Source organism: Suricata suricatta, chromosome 8, assembly GCF_006229205.1.
Source record: "Suricata suricatta isolate VVHF042 chromosome 8, meerkat_22Aug2017_6uvM2_HiC, whole genome shotgun sequence".
Lineage (NCBI taxonomy): Eukaryota > Metazoa > Chordata > Mammalia > Carnivora > Herpestidae > Suricata > Suricata suricatta.
The window spans coordinates 119124491-119142503 of NC_043707.1; the positions used below are offsets into that span (position 1 = coordinate 119124491).

At 45.0% G+C, this 18013-nt stretch overlaps 1 protein-coding gene and 1 non-coding gene across 17 annotated transcripts in view; both read left to right on the forward strand.

Moving 5' to 3' along the window:
• PUM1 (pumilio RNA binding family member 1) overlaps positions 1 to 18013 on the forward strand; it is a 131849-nt gene that overhangs the window by 107537 nt on the left and 6299 nt on the right. For 12 of the 16 annotated variants that reach the window (XM_029948287.1, XM_029948295.1, XM_029948293.1 and 9 more), the window contains 6 exons: positions 2585 to 2852; positions 4826 to 4955; positions 6970 to 7104; positions 10606 to 10743; positions 12800 to 12925; positions 14201 to 14322. In XM_029948287.1, the coding sequence (XP_029804147.1) occupies positions 2585 to 2852; positions 4826 to 4955; positions 6970 to 7104; positions 10606 to 10743; positions 12800 to 12925; positions 14201 to 14322 (919 nt within the window). The remainder of the gene's footprint in view (positions 1 to 2584; positions 2853 to 4825; positions 4956 to 6969; positions 7105 to 10605; positions 10744 to 12799; positions 12926 to 14200; positions 14323 to 18013) is intronic. The other 4 variants (XM_029948297.1, XM_029948290.1, XM_029948291.1 and 1 more) reach the window with 1 other exon arrangement.
• LOC115300567 lies at positions 7950 to 8034 on the forward strand. Its single transcript, XR_003912731.1, has one exon. It is a non-coding gene; the product is annotated as a small nucleolar RNA SNORD103/SNORD85 (small nucleolar RNA).

The following is an 18013-nucleotide window of genomic DNA, read 5'->3' on the forward strand; positions in this document are numbered from 1 at the left end:
TCTGTGTCCCGTCTACTGAGAAGCCCATCAAAGAATTCTTCATTTTGGTCACAGCATTTTTTGTCACTAACATTTCTTTTTGGTTCCCAGGATTTCCATCTCTCTGCTTGCATTGCCCATCTGTCCTTGGATGCTGTCCACTCTATCTGTTAGAGCCCACGGCAGATTCATCCTAGTTGTTTTAAATTCCCAGTCTGGACTAAAAAAAAATCTCAGTGTTATAACTTTAGTATCCCTGCCACGTATGTGTCTGATGCCTGCTCTTTCTCTTTACATTGTGTTGTTTGACTTTCAGTATGTCGTGTGTCTTGTAATTTTTTCTCGAGAGACTGCTAGCAGTAGGCTTTCGGTAATGTGGCGAGGTGTTGGGGGAGGGGAGTGCTCTGTAGTCCTGTGGTTAGGGCTCGTCTTTTAGTGACCCGGGCCTCCAGACCGCCGACTTCACCGGTGCTTCTCGGGTTTTCCTCCCCCTTTCGGTGGGGCAGGGTGGGTTGAGTAGGCTGGGGCTGTGTGTTTCGCTCCCCAGGCCCGTCGGTGTGTGATGGCCCAGCAGGTTAGGCTCTGGTTAACCAGCTCCCCAGAGGGGAGGCCTGCTTAAGAAGCACAGAGTACTCTGGCTGGCCTGTTTCAGAATGGTTTCTTTTCCCTTTACCTTACTTAAGCCTGAGAACACTTTTCTGTCATATTTACTGTGGAAGCTGGTTGGCCTCTGAGAGGAACATTTGTGGGGGTTCCCCTATGATTGGGTCCCCTTCGAGTTTGGACTCTCGAGGCTGTCCCCTATGCAGAAATTGCAATTTGTCCATTACTGTTCAGGTTTCCTTCTGCTTGTCATCCATATTTGGTTGGTTTTTTTTTTTTTTAGGAGTTTGATTCTGTTTCTCTGTTGATTTATTACTTTTCTCTAAGTACCTTTGTTAGTGACAAGGTTCCTAAAATACATTTAAATTATTTTCAAAATTTTGTGTGTTTGTGCCATTCCTTCTTCTGAAGCGTGTTTCTGGCTGTTCCCACACTCGGTAGGACGGCTGCTGACTTCCTTGGTTTTCATCTCTTTGCCCATTTTCTCCCCAGTCTCAGGACAGGGAAGAAAGAATCGTTTCTGAAATGGAATAAATAGCAGCCGTATGGCTCCTTACCCTTCTCTATTCTTATAAACCTCTTATCTTTTTTCCCTTAAAGAGTGTCCTAAGAACAAGAAAACTTGATATAACAGAGTCTGAAAATGAGTCTCACCCTGGAGTCGAGTTCTATACCATTCTAGCCGTGGTCGTTTTGGGTTTTGTATCTTCGGGTGAGCATTTCACCTGAATCATCTGGTACATACGTGGTAGTTTAGAACTCCTTGTCCAAAATAACAGTGAGAGTTCAGTGGAGTGTGTGTCTGAAACACTTCCAGCGCAGTGCCTGGCATTGGACAGGGGCTCGGTGATGCTTCACAGACTGTACCATCCAGCTATTTCCTCTCGGTCCTGTTACTTTCTGTGGGATCTGGGCCTTTGAAGCCGGGCCCTAGAATTCTGTGGAGAAATCCAGGCTGGGTATTTTTTTGTAGCTGCCATTAAACTCCAGAGCAGACATTCATTACATCTCGTGAAGATGTTAATGGACAGTGCACGCTGCATGTCTTTTCTCACGGATCCCGAGTTGTTACTCATCTGTGTTCTCTATGGTTTATGTGGTGTTTCTTACCTACTTTGCCTTTTTGTTTAAAAGGAGTGAGGTCAAATGACATGCAAAAAGGGCTTTAATTTGAAACACATCTTTTTTGGTAGTGTAATCTAACGTTAAGAAAAAACCACCAGGAAGAATATTGAAAAATATATACTCATAATAATTTATTCCTCTGCTTTACATTTTGATAAGCCTTTGGTCTTTATGTCTATTTTATCTCTAGGGACTCACAATTCTTGTTCCCGTGTTACCAGTGCAAACCGCAGAGGCAGTGGCATGAAAGTTGTAGCTGGCACAGCCATTTCAGGCTGTGCCCCGCTAGAAGGTGTTAAGAGCTGCCCGTTCCGGAAGCAGAACTTGAAAGCCTTCCATTGTGAAGCATATGTCCTTTTTCCTACTCCTTATGTCTCCGTCACGGCCTGGGGCGCCTTCGTGATTTTCAGATTTTTGTTGAGTGGCAAAACCATTCTTTGAAAGCTTTTCAGAGGCTCTTTATATAAAACAGACTGGTCTGGGCACTCTGGTTTGTTTTCTTTTTCCTTTTCCTCTTTAAAGGAAGGGTTTCTGATGGGAGCAGAGCGGGATCACCCCGCTAAGGCAGGAATGCTCCCAGGGCTCAGAGCAGGAAACCTCCCAGGTCGCTGTGCATCGGGGTTCCCGATTTCCCTGCGCAGGTGCTCGTTCACAGGGCTCCCTGCTCAGTCTTTGTACAGAAATATCTTTCCACCTTGGTGAGTTGGCCTTGCAAAAACTGCGGCATTAATAGAATTGAATCAGTCTTACCACGAAAGCAACAGAATTGAAGCAAAATCAGAAACGATGCAGGCTTTCATGTGTGGGATGCTTTTTCCTCTCTTAAACAAAAGTCCTTAAGAGTGAGTCTTGAGTTCTCCTGTTCTGTAACCAACAGGAGGCCTCACAAATGGCAGTGGAAGATACATCTCTGCTGCCCCGGGCGCTGAAGCCAAGTACCGCAGCGCCAGCAGCGCCTCCAGTCTCTTCAGCCCCAGCAGCACCCTGTTTTCTTCCTCCCGGTTGCGATATGGAATGTCTGATGTCATGCCCTCTGGCAGGAGCAGGCTTCTGGAAGACTTTCGAAATAACCGGTACCCCAATTTACAACTGCGGGAGATTGCTGGGCACATAATGGAGTTTTCCCAAGACCAGCATGGGTCCAGGTGAGGACTTACTTGGCGTTTGGCGCTTAACGGTAACTGAAATCTTCATGCCTTCGATTCCAGGCCTCGGATGAGTTAGATGCTAGGAAATTGCTAGAAAGCAGTGGAAACAAAGTTTGCCTCTTCCTATGCTTCCCATTATGTATTTCAGAGGGATGTAGATACGAGACTCACTAGATAACACGGGTGATGGAAAAGAGCCATTTACTAATCTGGATCACATGCTGAAAACAAACCTTTTTACCTTTTTGTGGTGTTCCTAGTTCATGGGAGCCTCACGGAATGTAATTTAAGGAACAGAGACACGGGGTGCCTGGGTGGCTCAGTCGGTTAAGCCTCCGACTTCGGCTCAGGTCAGATCTCACGTTCGTGGGTTCAAGCCCCGCATCAGGCTCTGTGCTGACAGCTCAGAGCCTGGAGCCTGCTTTGGATTCTGTGTCTCCCTCTCTCTCTGACCCTCCCCCTCTCATGCTCTGTCTCTATATCAAAAATAAATAAAACATTAAAAAAATTTAAAAAAAAGGAACAGAGACATTAACACAAAGATAATGCATGATTTTGCTGCCTTTTTTTTCCCCCTTTACGTTTATATATTTGAGAGAGAGTGCGCAGGGGAGGGGCAGAGCTTGAGGGAGGGAAAGACTCCTAAGCAGGCTCTGAGCTTTGAGGGCAGAGCCCAATGCAGGGCTTGAACTCAGCAACTTTGAGATCGTGACCTGAGCTGAAATCAAGAGTTGGACGCTTGGTGTCCCCCCACTTTTGCTATTTTAATCACCATTAAGAGGTTTGCTCTTACAGAGACATTATTCACATACAAGTTTGGATTTCTGCTGTTCAGGAGGAGCAAGATGGTGCCACCATTTTTCTTTGTTGCTCACTCTGTAGATGTGAGAGAGTCTGCATAGAGGGGAGAGAGGGGAAGCTGCTGTATAAAACAGGGTTTGCCTCTCCCCGTTTGGCTGTCCCAGTGGGCTTCACAGAAAGGGACCACCCTGCTCTTGGGGAAAAAGCCTAATTATGGTGACATCATCCGTTCTTCTTTCCTGTTTGTCTCCATTTCTCGTTTGTGCTCTCTGTGCCCACTGAAACAGCTTCTAAAGACTCCACCTCCTCTTTGAGTTCTGCCGTCTTGCTACTGGGCAGTTTCTTGTATTTGGATCCTATGGACCAGATTGAGAGACCACATGGTTTTTCTTATATAGTCACCTGAGGCTGAGAAATGAAAACTGAGTAGTTACTACTCAGAGGACGCTTGCAGGCGTAAATAACAACTCTCCACGCCGTGACTGCGTGTTGCTTCATGCTAGTATGAGTTTAGAGAAGACAGGGCTGTAAGCTCAGAGTTTATGGATGTGGGACTGGATTCTAAAGTAGAAGTCAGGTAGAGTTCTCCCTGTTTTCTGTCCACCTTCAGCGCCCTCTGTTTTCCTGGCCCCCTGCTTGTCTCCCCCTCAACCCTACATAAATACGGTTTTGTATGTACGTAATGAAAGGAACTAGCACTTAAATATACTTTTAAAACCTCAGTTAGGAGAGCTTCACACTATAAATTTTTTCCCCTTTCAGAGATTTCAATTAGGTGAGTTCAAATAATACATTTATTTTTTTTAAATATAAGAAAAAATTAAGTTTATTTATTTTGAGAGAGAGAGAGACAGTGAGGGGCAGGGGAGCGAGGGGGAGAGAGCGAGAATCCCAAGCAGGTCCCCCACTGTCGGCACGGAGCCCGATGTGGTGCTGCAACGCATGAATCGTGAGATCATGACCCAAGCTGAAATCAAGTGTTGGGCACTTAGCCAGCTAAGCCACCCAGCCGCCCTTCAAGTAATTTGTTTAAGCGACACTGTGTGTGTGCGCCCATGCATGCACAGACACATGAGTTCAGAACTGATACGTTATATGAATTGAGCTACTCCTTATTTTCCCCAAGTCTTCTTGAGATGCTAGGATTGCCGCTTGCTTTTGTGCTTCAGATTCATTCAGCTCAAACTAGAGCGAGCCACCCCAGCCGAACGCCAGCTTGTCTTCAACGAAATCCTGCAGGCCGCCTACCAGCTAATGGTGGACGTGTTCGGGAATTACGTCATCCAGAAGTTCTTTGAAGTAAGCCTGTGTTCTTTCTGTCCTCTGACGTTAGTCTCCAGGGCGCTGTGATTTTCAGGAGTTGTTTGTAGAACGGCGGTCCCATTCCCGGCCTCAAAATGAAGTGTGTGTGGTCTTTTTGGAGAGCTTTTAAATGTTTCTCCATTGAAATGATACAGCAGCAGTATGTCATTTAAATACCCAAACAGATGTGCCAGTCTGCTTTAAAAATGTGTTTGGAGAACTGTTGTCCCTATTTAGGATCCAGCACATTATTTCTGATTGTTACAATCTTTTCACTAAATGTGTCATTTTTAAAGGAAATAATCTTTGTTGGATATTTTAGTAGGATCACGATAAAGTGTTTCAGAAAAATGAAAAAAATTTTAAAGTTTATTTATTTTTGAAAGAGAGAGAGAGCAAGAGCACGAGCAAAGGAGGGGCAGAGAGAGAGGGAGAGAGAGTCACTAGCAGGCTCCACATTGTCCGCACAGAGTTCATTGTGGGACGGAAACCCACGAATTGTGAGATCATGACCTGAGCCGAAATCAGGAGTCAGGTGCTTAACCGACTGAGCTATTCTGGTGCTCGAAAAATGAATTTTTGTCTTCATAATTCCTGGAGAGTTATCTTTATTGACTGTAGTGTCCCTTTACTGTAAACTATAGTCCTAAAGATTATTAAATGCTTCTTTTTAGGTGATCCTTCAGCTTTGGTTTCTTATTTTACTTCTGTTGTGAATAATGTCCATGCTTGTTACCATTGTTTTTGGAAAGGATTAATGAGAGATTTGGATTAATATCCATTTCCCCTACTAAACTGAAGTGTCAGCATGACAGGTATACTGGTATCAACCATTCCAAGTCCTAAATCCAGAAAGGAATGAAACATTGAGAAGAGTCTAGTACAGAGAAAAATGGTGGATGAGCATATTGCCTGCCCCACTAAAAAAAATTTTGTAAACTTCATCTTGTTTTGTGCAGTTTGTATGAAGATTTAAAAAAGTGGCTCACAGCCTTTGTCTTCCCAACTTGTCTCCTAAAGACTTAAGTTCTTTGATTCTTAGTTCATTAGTGATACACTAAGGAACTAACTTAAAATGACTTAGACTTTTGATTTTAGAATAGCTTTTCACTACCCTTTGGTCACAGATCTAAAAATGTAGAGCTCTTCACTTGTAGAGGTTAATACACAGGTAGAGGTGGCCGAAAGAGTGGTGGATTGGAGCTGTAGGATTTGGGACAAGTCAGAGAACATCCCCAGCTCAGACAACGCCCCTGGTCCGTAGTTCCCATGTGTGGGAAATTAGTGGGCTGGGAAGCTGACTATATATAAAGTCTCCTCCAGTTGCATGATTATGCTGTTCAGATGAAAATACAAGGCCAGAGATGGGAGATCATTCTAGGAAGAGTTTAGCATTTATGCAGCCTCACCTGTTGCTTCTACTAATGTGCCCCCAGACTCCACTGCCATGTGTAAATAGAACATTTCCGTTCATAGAGTGCTGTAGAACCTGATTCAAAACAGGATGTCCCTGTGTTAAATTTCCAGTAGACGAAAGAGGAACTTTCTAATCCATGGGCCTTGGACACCTGAGCGCTGTAGCTTTGCTCCAAGAAGTGCTGTCCAAAGTTCTAATCAACAGTGTTTCCCACGTGTGCTACTATTCTTAGAGTAAATAAGTATAAATGCTTTTATAATTGATAGGAATATAGAGTCACCTAATAGTGGGTTAATGGCAGCCTTGAAGAATTCCAGGTTTGTTTAGCAGGTATTAGTAGTGAAACTGCTGTTGTTGGGTATGTGAGAAGCTTTTCAACATTAAAAAGAGTTCTTCACAGTCAGAGGCTGAGAACTCTTGGCTTGAAGAAACAAAGATTTTTTTTTTTTTAACACAAGGCTTTTAGTTCATTCATCATAGTGACAGAGCTGAGAGAGGTTATGCCAGTGGTTGGTAGAGAATAATGGATGCTTTGCTTTCTCTGGTTTTTTCCCTCTACCTAAGTAACGGTGCTCACCCTCACATTATGTCTAGTTTGGCAGCCTTGAGCAGAAGCTGGCTTTGGCAGAGCGGATTCGAGGCCACGTCCTGTCACTGGCGCTGCAGATGTATGGCTGCCGTGTTATCCAGAAAGCTCTTGAATTTATTCCCTCAGACCAGCAGGTAATTGTAAGTTTCCCCTTTAACTTTTCTCTTGGTGTTCGATGTTTCTCCATGGCACATGTAGTAGTGAGTCCTGTACGTGTGTCAGTCTTTAGTTTTCTTTCATGGTGTTCTTTGGTGCTTGTGGCTGCCCTTCTGTGCATGGCGAGCATGAGCTGTGTGATTAGTTGTGTAAATTTACAGTAGATCAAGTGTGTTTTGTTTGTTGTGTCTCACACACTTTTCATTGACCAGGCTTTAGTAGGTGTAATTTTACAAGAGGGTGTTTTGTTTGATGAGAATTAAAGCGGGTAAAATACTAGTAAGTTGTCATTGTGTTCAACTTGAACTCATCACTCCAACAGATCAAACTTAGATTATCCAGCTCACCATCCATTTTCCTTCACTTCTTATTCATTCATTCCACCACCTTTTACTGAGCGAGCACCTAGCTCGGCGTGTTGACCCGGTGCCCACCCTGTGCCAGGCGCCCGTACGGGGAGGACGAGCACCGGTCCCTGCCCACAGCGCAGTGCAGGGGACAGCAAGGGACAGCAGTGGGAGGCATGCGAGAGCACGTGCCCCAGGCTTTGCGGGGGGTGGGGGCAAGTCCAGGCTAAGCAGGAGCGGGGAGCAAAGGGACTGGAATCTCAAGTGCCAGGTGCTGTGTGTGTGGGAGCGACACAGAAAGCCCCAGAAGCAGCCCGTGCGTGGCGGAGGGACAGCCGCAGGGCAGGCCCAGCCAGCAGGTGTGCCGCAGCCGTGTTTGTGCTGGGCAGGGCCGCGAGCCCCGGCTGCTTCTGATCTGAAGCCTCAGCCTTTGGACCCTGAACTCCCTCGGCCCTTCTCGGGGGGGAAGGTGTTGGCCTCGGTCTGGCAATGATGAGCCACTTGCCCTCACCGAGAACAAAGTTCGGTGATGAGAATCTTTGTTATGGACTCGAGTTCTGAGCCGGGCGAGTCCCCCACCGCCTCCGGTCCACAGCGCGACGCAGCACAGCGAGGTGTTGCGATGGTGATGGTGGTGGCAGTTGAAGGCTGGGGCAGTGGAGCCCTTCAAGTCGTGAGGCTCAGAGAGACGGGTGTTAGGACGCTGGCGAAGGCAGAGGGCATGTTGGGGACACACGGGCAGGGTTGACGCGTGCTCCCCGCTGTACCAGAGTCGCACAGTGGTAAAGCGGTGTGTATGTGAGGGGTTAGAAGCAGGGACACAGCTACTACTTTCTTTCTTCTGATGTTCAGATCAGGGCTGGTTTTAATTTTTCCTGGGGTTTTCATGGATGAAAACTTCATGGGCGAAATCTTCCTTAAATTTTCTCATTTCTTTGGAACATGCATGTTTCTTACTCTTTGAGTGTAACACTTACTCACTAGCTCAGAGAATGCAGGTGGAATATTACAGTTTCCCAGGCATGTCCCCTCTTTGCCCTCGCTCACAATTGTGGTAAACTGTTGGTTGTTTTTTGTTTGTTTGTCTTTTTGAGAGCGAGCGAGCACGTGTGAGTGGGTGTGGGAGAAGGACAGGGAGAGAGAGAAAAGACTCGTAAGCAGATTTCACGTTCAGCACAGAGCCCGCCACAGGGCCCGCTCTCACAACCGTGAGATCATGACAATGGAAATCAAGAGTCAGACGTTCAACCAACTGAGCCACCCAAGCACCCCTAAGTTGTTGATTTTGTTTCCATCTTTTCAGATTTTACTGTTTTCTCTTTTCTGATTAGATGGCTACACTGCAGCAATTTTTTTACTTCCTTTGTCCCTCCCCTTGAGTTTTCCTTTCTACCCTATATTTCTGTGTAGTTTTTTTCTGGGCGGGTGTCTTTGTGTGCCCCGTTCTGGACCTGGTGGGACTCCTCCTGGTATGGGTAGCTCACTGTCTTCTAGATGCAAGTTTGTTATTTTCAGTGAAATGAACTTCTCTCCAGTGGCTCAGTGTACAAGAAAGCCATCTCCTCTTTATTTTGATTAAAAGTGTTCCTTGTCTTTGTGTATAGCTATCATTCTCCATTTACCGTTCCATAATTATATTTCCAGAATCAATTTTTACCTGACATTTGATTAATTGCTTTAGGAACCTTTCCTGAATCTGTTGCTTTTTGCTGGTTTGGTCCCTGGTACTGTAATCTTGAATTTTTTCCCCCCACAGTATAAATGGGATAACTCTTATTAGTCGCTTTGACATATTCAGCAACTCAGAGATTTGAGACCTTGTGCTGGTAAACATCACCGTTTTGACTGGTTTGTAGTTCCCACCATAAATACATGTTCAGCACAGGGGAGCGAATGGACAGAGATTGGATAGGGTGAGGAGGCTGGGCGGCACATGCCAGGACCCAGCAGGCGGCCAGCTTCCAGGAGGGGATCCAGTGAGGATCTCTTTCTCTTGTCACCTCCATGTGTTCTCTGCACATGCGCACCCATGTGTGCTCTCACGCTTACAGCTCTGGTGTCTGTCTGGTCTTCCCCTGCACTCCTGGAGTTTCTCATGCCCTCACGTAACTCAGTGTCTGGTCTTCTCTATGCCCTGAAAGTGCTGTCCCACTGTCCTTTAGTCATTGGCCCTGTGGGAAGATCACGTTGGAGTTACAGACCCGTAACCAGAATTGTGGCTCTCTCATGGTCTGTAGTCCTGACTGCATTACTTAATCCCTCTCAGAGTCCCCTCCTTCTTATTTGTGGGCAGAAGGTATGTGCAGGATAGTATGTAATTGACAGGTAATGACTGACCCACATTGTTTTACTACATAGGGACCAGATTGCTTGGGTTTGAATCTTGGCAGTGTAGGTCTGATTTTTAACAAGTCAAATAATTTGTGCTTTGGTTTCCTCATCTGTAACAGTGTCCAGTGCATAGGATCATTAGGAGCATTCACTGAGTCAACGCATGTTAAATACTTAAGAGATATGTCTAGCATACTGTGAGCTACAGATGGACTCTTCTCATTATCATTAACTTTTTTAATGTTAATTTTTTTGGGGAGAGAGAGAGAGACAGAGTGTGAGCAGGGACAGGGACAGAGAGAGAGGGAGACATAGAATCCGAAGCAGGCTCTAGGCTCTGAGCTGTGAGCACAGAGCCCGATGTGGGACTTGAACCCACGAACTGCGTGGTCATGACCTGAGTCAAAGTCAGACACTTAACCAACTGAGCCACCCAGGCGTCCCTACTCTGCTCATTATTAATAATACCTTACAGGGTTGTTATGTTAAGAACATGAAAAATTATATGTGAAATTCTTAGTACAGTGTACTTCATACACGTTCTTTTCTAGACATGTCTACATTTTTAAAAAACTCTCATTTTAAGCACTATTACAGACAGGCCACTGTCACAGGCAGTGCGCTGACATGGAAAACTACCGTCCTCCCGCAGTGCCACTGTGTTGTCCCAATGCCGCAACCGCTCTGTCCCCTGCGCTGGTGCAGACTCTTGCCTGCTGCTCTGTGCTTGCTGGAAGACTGCTGGCTGTCCAGGAGTTTGCTTGCTGTGATTCTGGTGGTGCTTTCTTTCCTTGTCTCCCCTCATAGAACGAGATGGTTCGGGAGCTAGACGGCCACGTCCTGAAGTGTGTGAAGGACCAGAACGGCAACCACGTGGTGCAGAAGTGCATTGAGTGCGTGCAGCCCCAGTCTCTGCAGTTCATCATTGATGCGTTTAAGGGGCAGGTGAGTGGCTTCAGAAAGAAACAAAGGAAACAAGGTGGTGGGTGTTTCCATCGTGAGCAGAGAACAGGGTAGCATTTATGGGGTGTCCCCAAGTGGCCACCCCACCAGAGACAGCTTCTAGTTTCTCCTGTTTACCTGTATGTCATAGGAGCCTCCATTCTGTGCTCTTAGCACCAGCTTCCAAGCAGAGTTATTTTTTTTTATGCCATGATTTTTCCAGAACCGCCCTTTAATTGGCTATTGTCATTAATTTCTTTTTCCTGAAGCATCATCCTCACAGTCTCTTAAGCTACGTGGAACAAAGAGAGCAAAACACATCCTTTTGGGTCTGTGAAATTGGTTTTTTGTTTTTGTTTTTAAAGGGAAAAAATGGTAAATCCCAAGTAGATTTTCAGGTGCAGTCATGTGTACTGCTAAGCCTAAATTGAAGTGGGATTTTAGAGTTGTTGAGGTTTTGGGGTTTGCCCAATTATAGCAGCAGTAAGGAGACTGCAGGCTTCAACTGGGGGTGGGGGTTGAATTTTCTGAATTAATGAAAAAAAAAGTAGATCTGTTCACTTTAACATCTTACATTTATTGAAATTGACAAGAAAGGAAGTAAAAATAGATTAAGCCACCGAATGGGAGAGAATATTTTCAGGATGAAACTGTCGAAGAGTTAATAACTGGAATCAAAAGAGTACAGTACTCATTAGTGTAAAAATGGGCCAAAGGCATTAACAGACAAAAGAGACACTAATTGCCAGTTCACCTATGAAAACATAATTCTATTAGTTAGGAAAATGCAAAATAAGGACACAGAGGATAGGCCATTGTTCTTCCATCAGTCACTGTGTCCTGGCAGTAATGTGGGGTCTGGTCACGACTGATGGGAATAGATTCAGCACAGCCGTTAGGGAAATAATGTTGTGACATCTTTCAAAGTTCAACATTCATGTTTCCCATGACGTGGTGTCCCTAGCCTGGTGTGCGCCCGGGGAAATGTCCGCGTGTGGACCCCCCCGAGACGCACTTAGACAGCTGAGCCGGCGCTAGTTCTCCCAGAAGAGACTGAAGCGTCTAGATAGCTGTCAGCAGAAGGTTGGACAGAAAGTAAATGAACAAACTGAGATGCTTGCCTGGCAGAAGCTTCGCAGTATAATAAGTAAATACTTGAAACATAATGTTGAGTGAAGTAAGTTAATTTGTTACAGACTGTGAGTTTTTAGCATTTTTGTAAAGTTGAGCAGAACCGGACTCTGCACTGTTGATGCACGCGGCCGGCGCACACACAGCTATGTATAAACCCCACATAAAAGCGCGTGGCCAACATGCGGGAAGTGTGAGCCACTGCTTCTGGGCCGCTCATTCCCAACGGAGTGGAGGCGCAGGCCGCCCCAGGTCGCTCCAGAATCGAGACCCGTGGTCTGGAGCTGCCGCCCGCGGGCCTTTCCTCTTCCAGACCCCACACGAGGGGAAGCTTTCCTTGCTTATTGCTGGAGAAACACTCTAATTCAGTGTAGAAGATTGCAGTGTTGGTTAGATGAAAACATTTTGTCATCCTAGCCCTTTTCTTTTTCTGTGTTTAACCCTGTCCTTTGACACTGTGGACTCTTAATTGTGTTTTTTATGATCTCGACTAATTCTCTGTTCTTTTCTAGGCTTCTTGGAAGAGCCCTTTTCAGCTCTGAATTTATGTACATTTGTGAATCCCTACGATAGTTAAATGGGTTTACACACACGCACACACACATGCGCACACACACACACACACACACACACACACACACACCCCCTGCTATTTGTAAAGAGAACTCAAATGTGCCATATTTCTAATTCGGGCTTTCGAGTTCAGACTGGGGCGTAGTATCCCGGCTCTGTCAGTTACTACCGGAGTGGCTGCAAGCACATTATATAAACTTCTAGGAGCTTCAGTTTTCTCATTTATAAGCTAAGAATAATTCTCTCTGTCAGAGTCTTTGTGAAGATTTACAGCATAATGTGTGTGGGAATGACACCAAAGCATTGAAAGTGGCCCATGTCATTTTTGGCTTTGTTATTTGTTCGTGTGCCCTAGGTATTTGCTTTGTCCACGCATCCGTACGGCTGCCGAGTGATTCAGAGGATCCTGGAGCACTGCCTCCCCGACCAGACGCTCCCCATCCTCGAGGAGCTTCACCAGCACACGGAGCAGCTCGTGCAGGTAGGGGGGCCGGTGGGGTGAGCGCAGACGCCCAGAGCTCGTGCATTTTCCCAGCACAGGTGTCTGTTCAGAAGAGTTCATGTTCATGTGTTTAAAGTGCCCATTGAAGCTTTGGGGCAAGTTTCCACGTATTACCGTCCTGGTTTGTGTTTTATGAAAATGGGAGGTGGAGAGAGCCCTGGCCCAGGAGTGAAGGGCGCTGCCCGGCTAGTCGTGTCACCTTAGGCAGGCCGTTTACTCTCTCTGGGTCGTAACCTCGTCATTTCAAATGAAATTGAGTGGGTTAGGGGACTTCTTTTTCGCTTTGATACTTTCCTTTGCTTCTGCCACTAGACATTTCTCCACAGCACAGTAGCCAGCAGAGCACTCTCTCCATGTAGGTGTACTGTGCAGAAGCGGCATTTTTGTTGGTGTTTGGTGCTTGTTTGGCTGTGAGGTTACAAATATTAAATACTCACTGTACAAAAAAATTGGAGGGGCACCTGCATGGCTCAGTTGGCTAAGCATCTCTTGATCTTAGCTCAGTTCTTGATCTGAGGACCGTGAGTTCGAACCTTGCATTGGGCTCCATGCTGGGCATGAAGCCTACTTGAAAAAAGGAAAAAAAAAAAAAGGAAGTACGGAAAGTAGCAACAAAACCAAAGAAAGCATCTGTGATCCTACCACGCGGAAGCAAGCACGTTTGTTTTTAGAAGTTTTATATGTACACACTTATTAAATTTTTACATCTTACAAATAAATATTTTTGCCTCTGGAATTCTTTTCTTATACACATTTATTCTCTTAAAGTATCTTTACCTATAGATGAATGAGTACATCAGTTGTATGCTTGTGATGTTGTTTAATTAGGTATTATCTGTTTTTTTGCACATAAACATTGTTTCCCATTTTTCTTAGAGATACGTTTCTGTTTGAGAGAAAAATGGCTCTTTATTCCCACCTACACCCTCCTTCCCTCCTTTTCTTTCTTCCTTTTTTAAACAAGAAGAGAGGCCTACTTTTTGGTGTCTAGTACTTTTGAAGAACCCAGCTAGGATCCCTGAGCATAAATAATAGAGAAATATTCCATTGTCTGGTAATACATTCCTGTTTTGTAATGATAGAGAAGAATTGTCACTCCCTATCCATTTTTAAAATTCTGAAGTGTTCATTAGTGTTCAGGCAAGCCCTCATGGTGATACGGGAAGGTAGTTGGGTGTTGATTAAATATAAGGATTGAGGTAATCCACAGAACTAATTTTTACGTAGATTTTATTTCTCTTGTTTCTCAAACAGGATCAATATGGAAATTATGTAATCCAGCATGTATTGGAGCATGGTCGTCCTGAGGATAAAAGTAAAATTGTAGCAGAAATCCGAGGCAATGTACTTGTATTGAGTCAGCACAAATTTGCAAGGTACGTGCTTTGAATCATACAAACTCTGTTTTCCAGAAGGAATGATCAGGCAGTATTTCAAGTCTAGGGAGAAAGAATGAATTTTCATTCTCTTTTTTAAAATGTTTTTCTCAAGACCTATACAGCTTAAAAAGTCAAATGATTCTACTGCTAGAGAGTATAAAACACAGCAGGTCCTTAGTGACTCTGTACTCTCCCAGGTACCCACTTTGAAATCTGGGGCTTATGTTTCTGAAGAACTTAAATCTTGTACTTTGGCGAATTGGACATTTTATTAACTTGCTTGTTCAGAATTATGAAATGTTCCTATTGAGAGGTAGTGTACCGTGTTGATGTCGGACATTAGTACTCTTCAAGTCTCTTTTCCAGTCGGCGTATCGTGCCAGATGAAGAATAAAATGCAGTGGGTATTCCCAGGCTGTGAAAGGTGTTTTAGGTGACTTACACTGAGCACTGGTTGGAGAAGAAATCGATGGCCCTTCCAAGGAATTAGTGGTCAGGTCTTCTGGGTGGAATGTGGGTACTCCCCTGCACGGAATACAGTCATTTGTATTTTGGGAATATTTTTCTCTGATTTTTAGAATAAATTCCAAAGAGTTGTGACTCTACAACCTTGATGTTTTTAAGTTGTTCATCTCTGAGTTTTGAAACTTTATAACATGGCAGCATGGCAAGTAGAGAAAAGAAACAAAAGCACCCCTGGACCCAGTGTCTTAGCAGCCTAGCCATGTCAGGGGCTCGGAGACCTCGTGCCTTTTCCTTGGACACTTGCCAGGACCGGGGAAACAGGGGCAGAATCTCTTAGAACTTTTCCTTGGGTCACTGTCTTTTTCTTTACTTGTTATTCAGCATATGTAATATCTCACCTAAAGTATAAGTATTAATTAATATTACAATAGACTTATGACCCAGTAATGTCTGAGTAGCTACTTTGGGCCCAATCCTCCCACAGATAAGAAACAACTGTAAATTGTGGACAAAATGCCAAAAACGTTCCTGGAGGCATTAGCTCTTACAGTGTGGCCAAGAGCAGGTAGTTACCAGCAGGGGTTGGGGGAGGGGAGGCTTATTGATACTGGGAAGGAGGTAATTGCACTGGGGAAATCCCTTCCTGTCCCTTTAGATTTTTCTGTTTTCTTTCTTTTTTTTTTTTTGTTTTGTTTACTTATTTATTTTGAGGGAGGGAGGGGGAGAGAGAGAGAATGCACAAGAGAGAGAGAATTCCAAGCAGGCTCTGCACTGTCAGTGTGGAGACAGATGTCGGGCCAAACCCATGAACCGTGAGGTCACACTGAGCTCCTAGCCTGAGCCAAAATCAAGGGTCAGGTGCTTAACCAGCTGAGTCACCCAGGCGCTCCAGAGCTTTCTTTTTGGGTTGCGTCGTATGGAGGCATGGCTGACCACGCTGTGTAAGTTGAGGCGCGCAGCGTCTGGGTGGTGTGCGTATGTGTTGTGGCATGATTACCACAGCAGTACCGGCCAACACCTTCATCATGTCATACGTAATTCTCGTTTAAAATATTTTTTGAAGTTTACTTATTTGAGAGAAAAAGCACACGTGCGTGCACGCACAGGCACTGGGGAGGGGCAGAGAGAGAATCCCAAGCAGGCTCTGCGTGGTGCAGAGCCTGACTCGGGCTCAAACTCCCAAACCATGAGATAATGACCTGAGCCAAAATCTGGTCAGATGCCTAACCTGATATGCCACCCAGGCACTCCAGTTACCATTTCTTTTTTTGAGTTAACACCATTCAGATCTGGTCTCTTAGCAACTTTGAAATTTATAATGCAGTATGGTTGACTATAATCAGGAAATTTCCCAATTTTAATGGCTTTTAGCCTATAGGCGCTTCTCATTCTGTTCCATGCTGGGCTTCTAAAGTTGGGATAAAAAATCTCTAGTGTTCCCAGAAGGTGGAATTAGAACTTGGCAGTGAGAGTGAAAAAGTGATGGGAGAAATCCTGGAAAGGAAGAGAACCCGGGAGGGGGAGGCTCACATTTAAACCTCCCAAGCACCTGGGTGACTCCTCAATCACATTTGTTTGCATGGGCTGAACTTGAGGCAGCCCAGCTCAGGGTGAAGGAACTGAAAGAACTGAACTGAGATTCCTCTTGCATGGGCCAAGCTTGCGGTGGAGCTCAGCCACGTTAGCTGCACTGAAAAAAGGAGTGAGGGACGTAATCTCCTCGGAGGAATGTAACACAACTCAGTTTCTACAGTGTATCATTCATTATGTCAAGAAAACAGGAAAATGTGCCGTTGGCCTATATTCAAGAAAAAAGAGTAAATAGAAAAAGAAAAAAAACTCCAGCTAGTTGCAGACCACCCTGATATTAGAGTTAGCAGAGAATGATCATAAAGCAGCCATTTCAGTTACAAAGATGTAAAGGAAGACATGGTTGGAATGAATGAAAAGATATGTTAGTAGAGAATCAGAAGCTTTATTATAAAAAGAACAAAATGGGAATTCTATAATAGGAAAATAAATCATCTGAAATATAATTCACTGTGTGGCTTTAATTCTGCAAAGTAGAGGTAACAGAAGAAAACAGTTGATACACTTGGAAATAGATCAATAGGAACCAAACAATAAAATAGATTTTCTGACATTTTTGAGGGTGACCCAGAATAAAAAGTAAAATTTTCATCAGCTTTGCATGCACAGGCACATGCATACACGTGTAACTGAAACTGTGTTGTCCATGATGAATTCTGATACTTAATGTTCTGTTTCATTAAAAAGAAAAAAGAAGAAGCTCGTCCCAAATCACTATGTTGATCTCCCCACCCACAAAGGGGCTGGGAAGTGCAGTTTCAGAAACAGTAGAAGAGACTTTTTGAAAGACTGCAGCACCATCGGTCATGGATTAGGGTAGAAGCCTTTGGGCAGGTGGGATCCCATGGTTGTAGCTGATTGACCTGCTCGCTTCCTTGGAAGACAGGTCATTGTTGAGGATTGAGTCATGGATCCACATGAATGAGTGTCTTGTCCCCAGTCCAGTTAGCAAGTTCTGTTCTAACCCTGACCAGTTTGTCACTGGAAGAGGCCTGGGGTGGAAGAAAGTACGGTCCAGCCGGGCGGTCCTGACAAGTGATGACTTCTTTGCCTGAACGTTTGGAGGCCGTGACCGGGTTTGTGCTCTCTGAGGCACCTTGGCCATGTCTTCGCTCCCTTTCTGCTACGGAGGAGCCAGTGCTTATTAGGAGATTTCCTTCCACGGGGCCACACCTGCAGCTCAGACTGGACTAGTCCTGTAGCTGCTCGTGTGGCCGGTGCTGTAAGAAGGAAGGTGGGGAGGGAAGCGGCGGCTCTTGACTTCACTAGGCTTGGCCGGTTAGCTCACCAGGCTTCACCTCCAGTGCGCGTCTTAAGAAATGTCTAGTAGGATGGTAGCTTTTGACATTTTAGCATGAGAATTTTGTTTTCTTAATAAGAGCGTATATATTAGCTCTGTGTTCCAAATGAGAGAACACTGAGAACTCCATGGAGCAACACCCTCTTGTGGTGTAAAAGCTGGAGGAGGAGGGATTGTTCTAGTGAGCGTTACATGACTACTGAGATGCCCACGGGCCTGGCCTCTGGAAGGAGGAAGACACACAGAGCACCTGCTTTAAGGTGCCTCTTGAAGTCAGTGTGCTGTCCTTTTTCAGTCCCTGAAGGCAAGAAGACAAATGGGTGAAATTTTAGG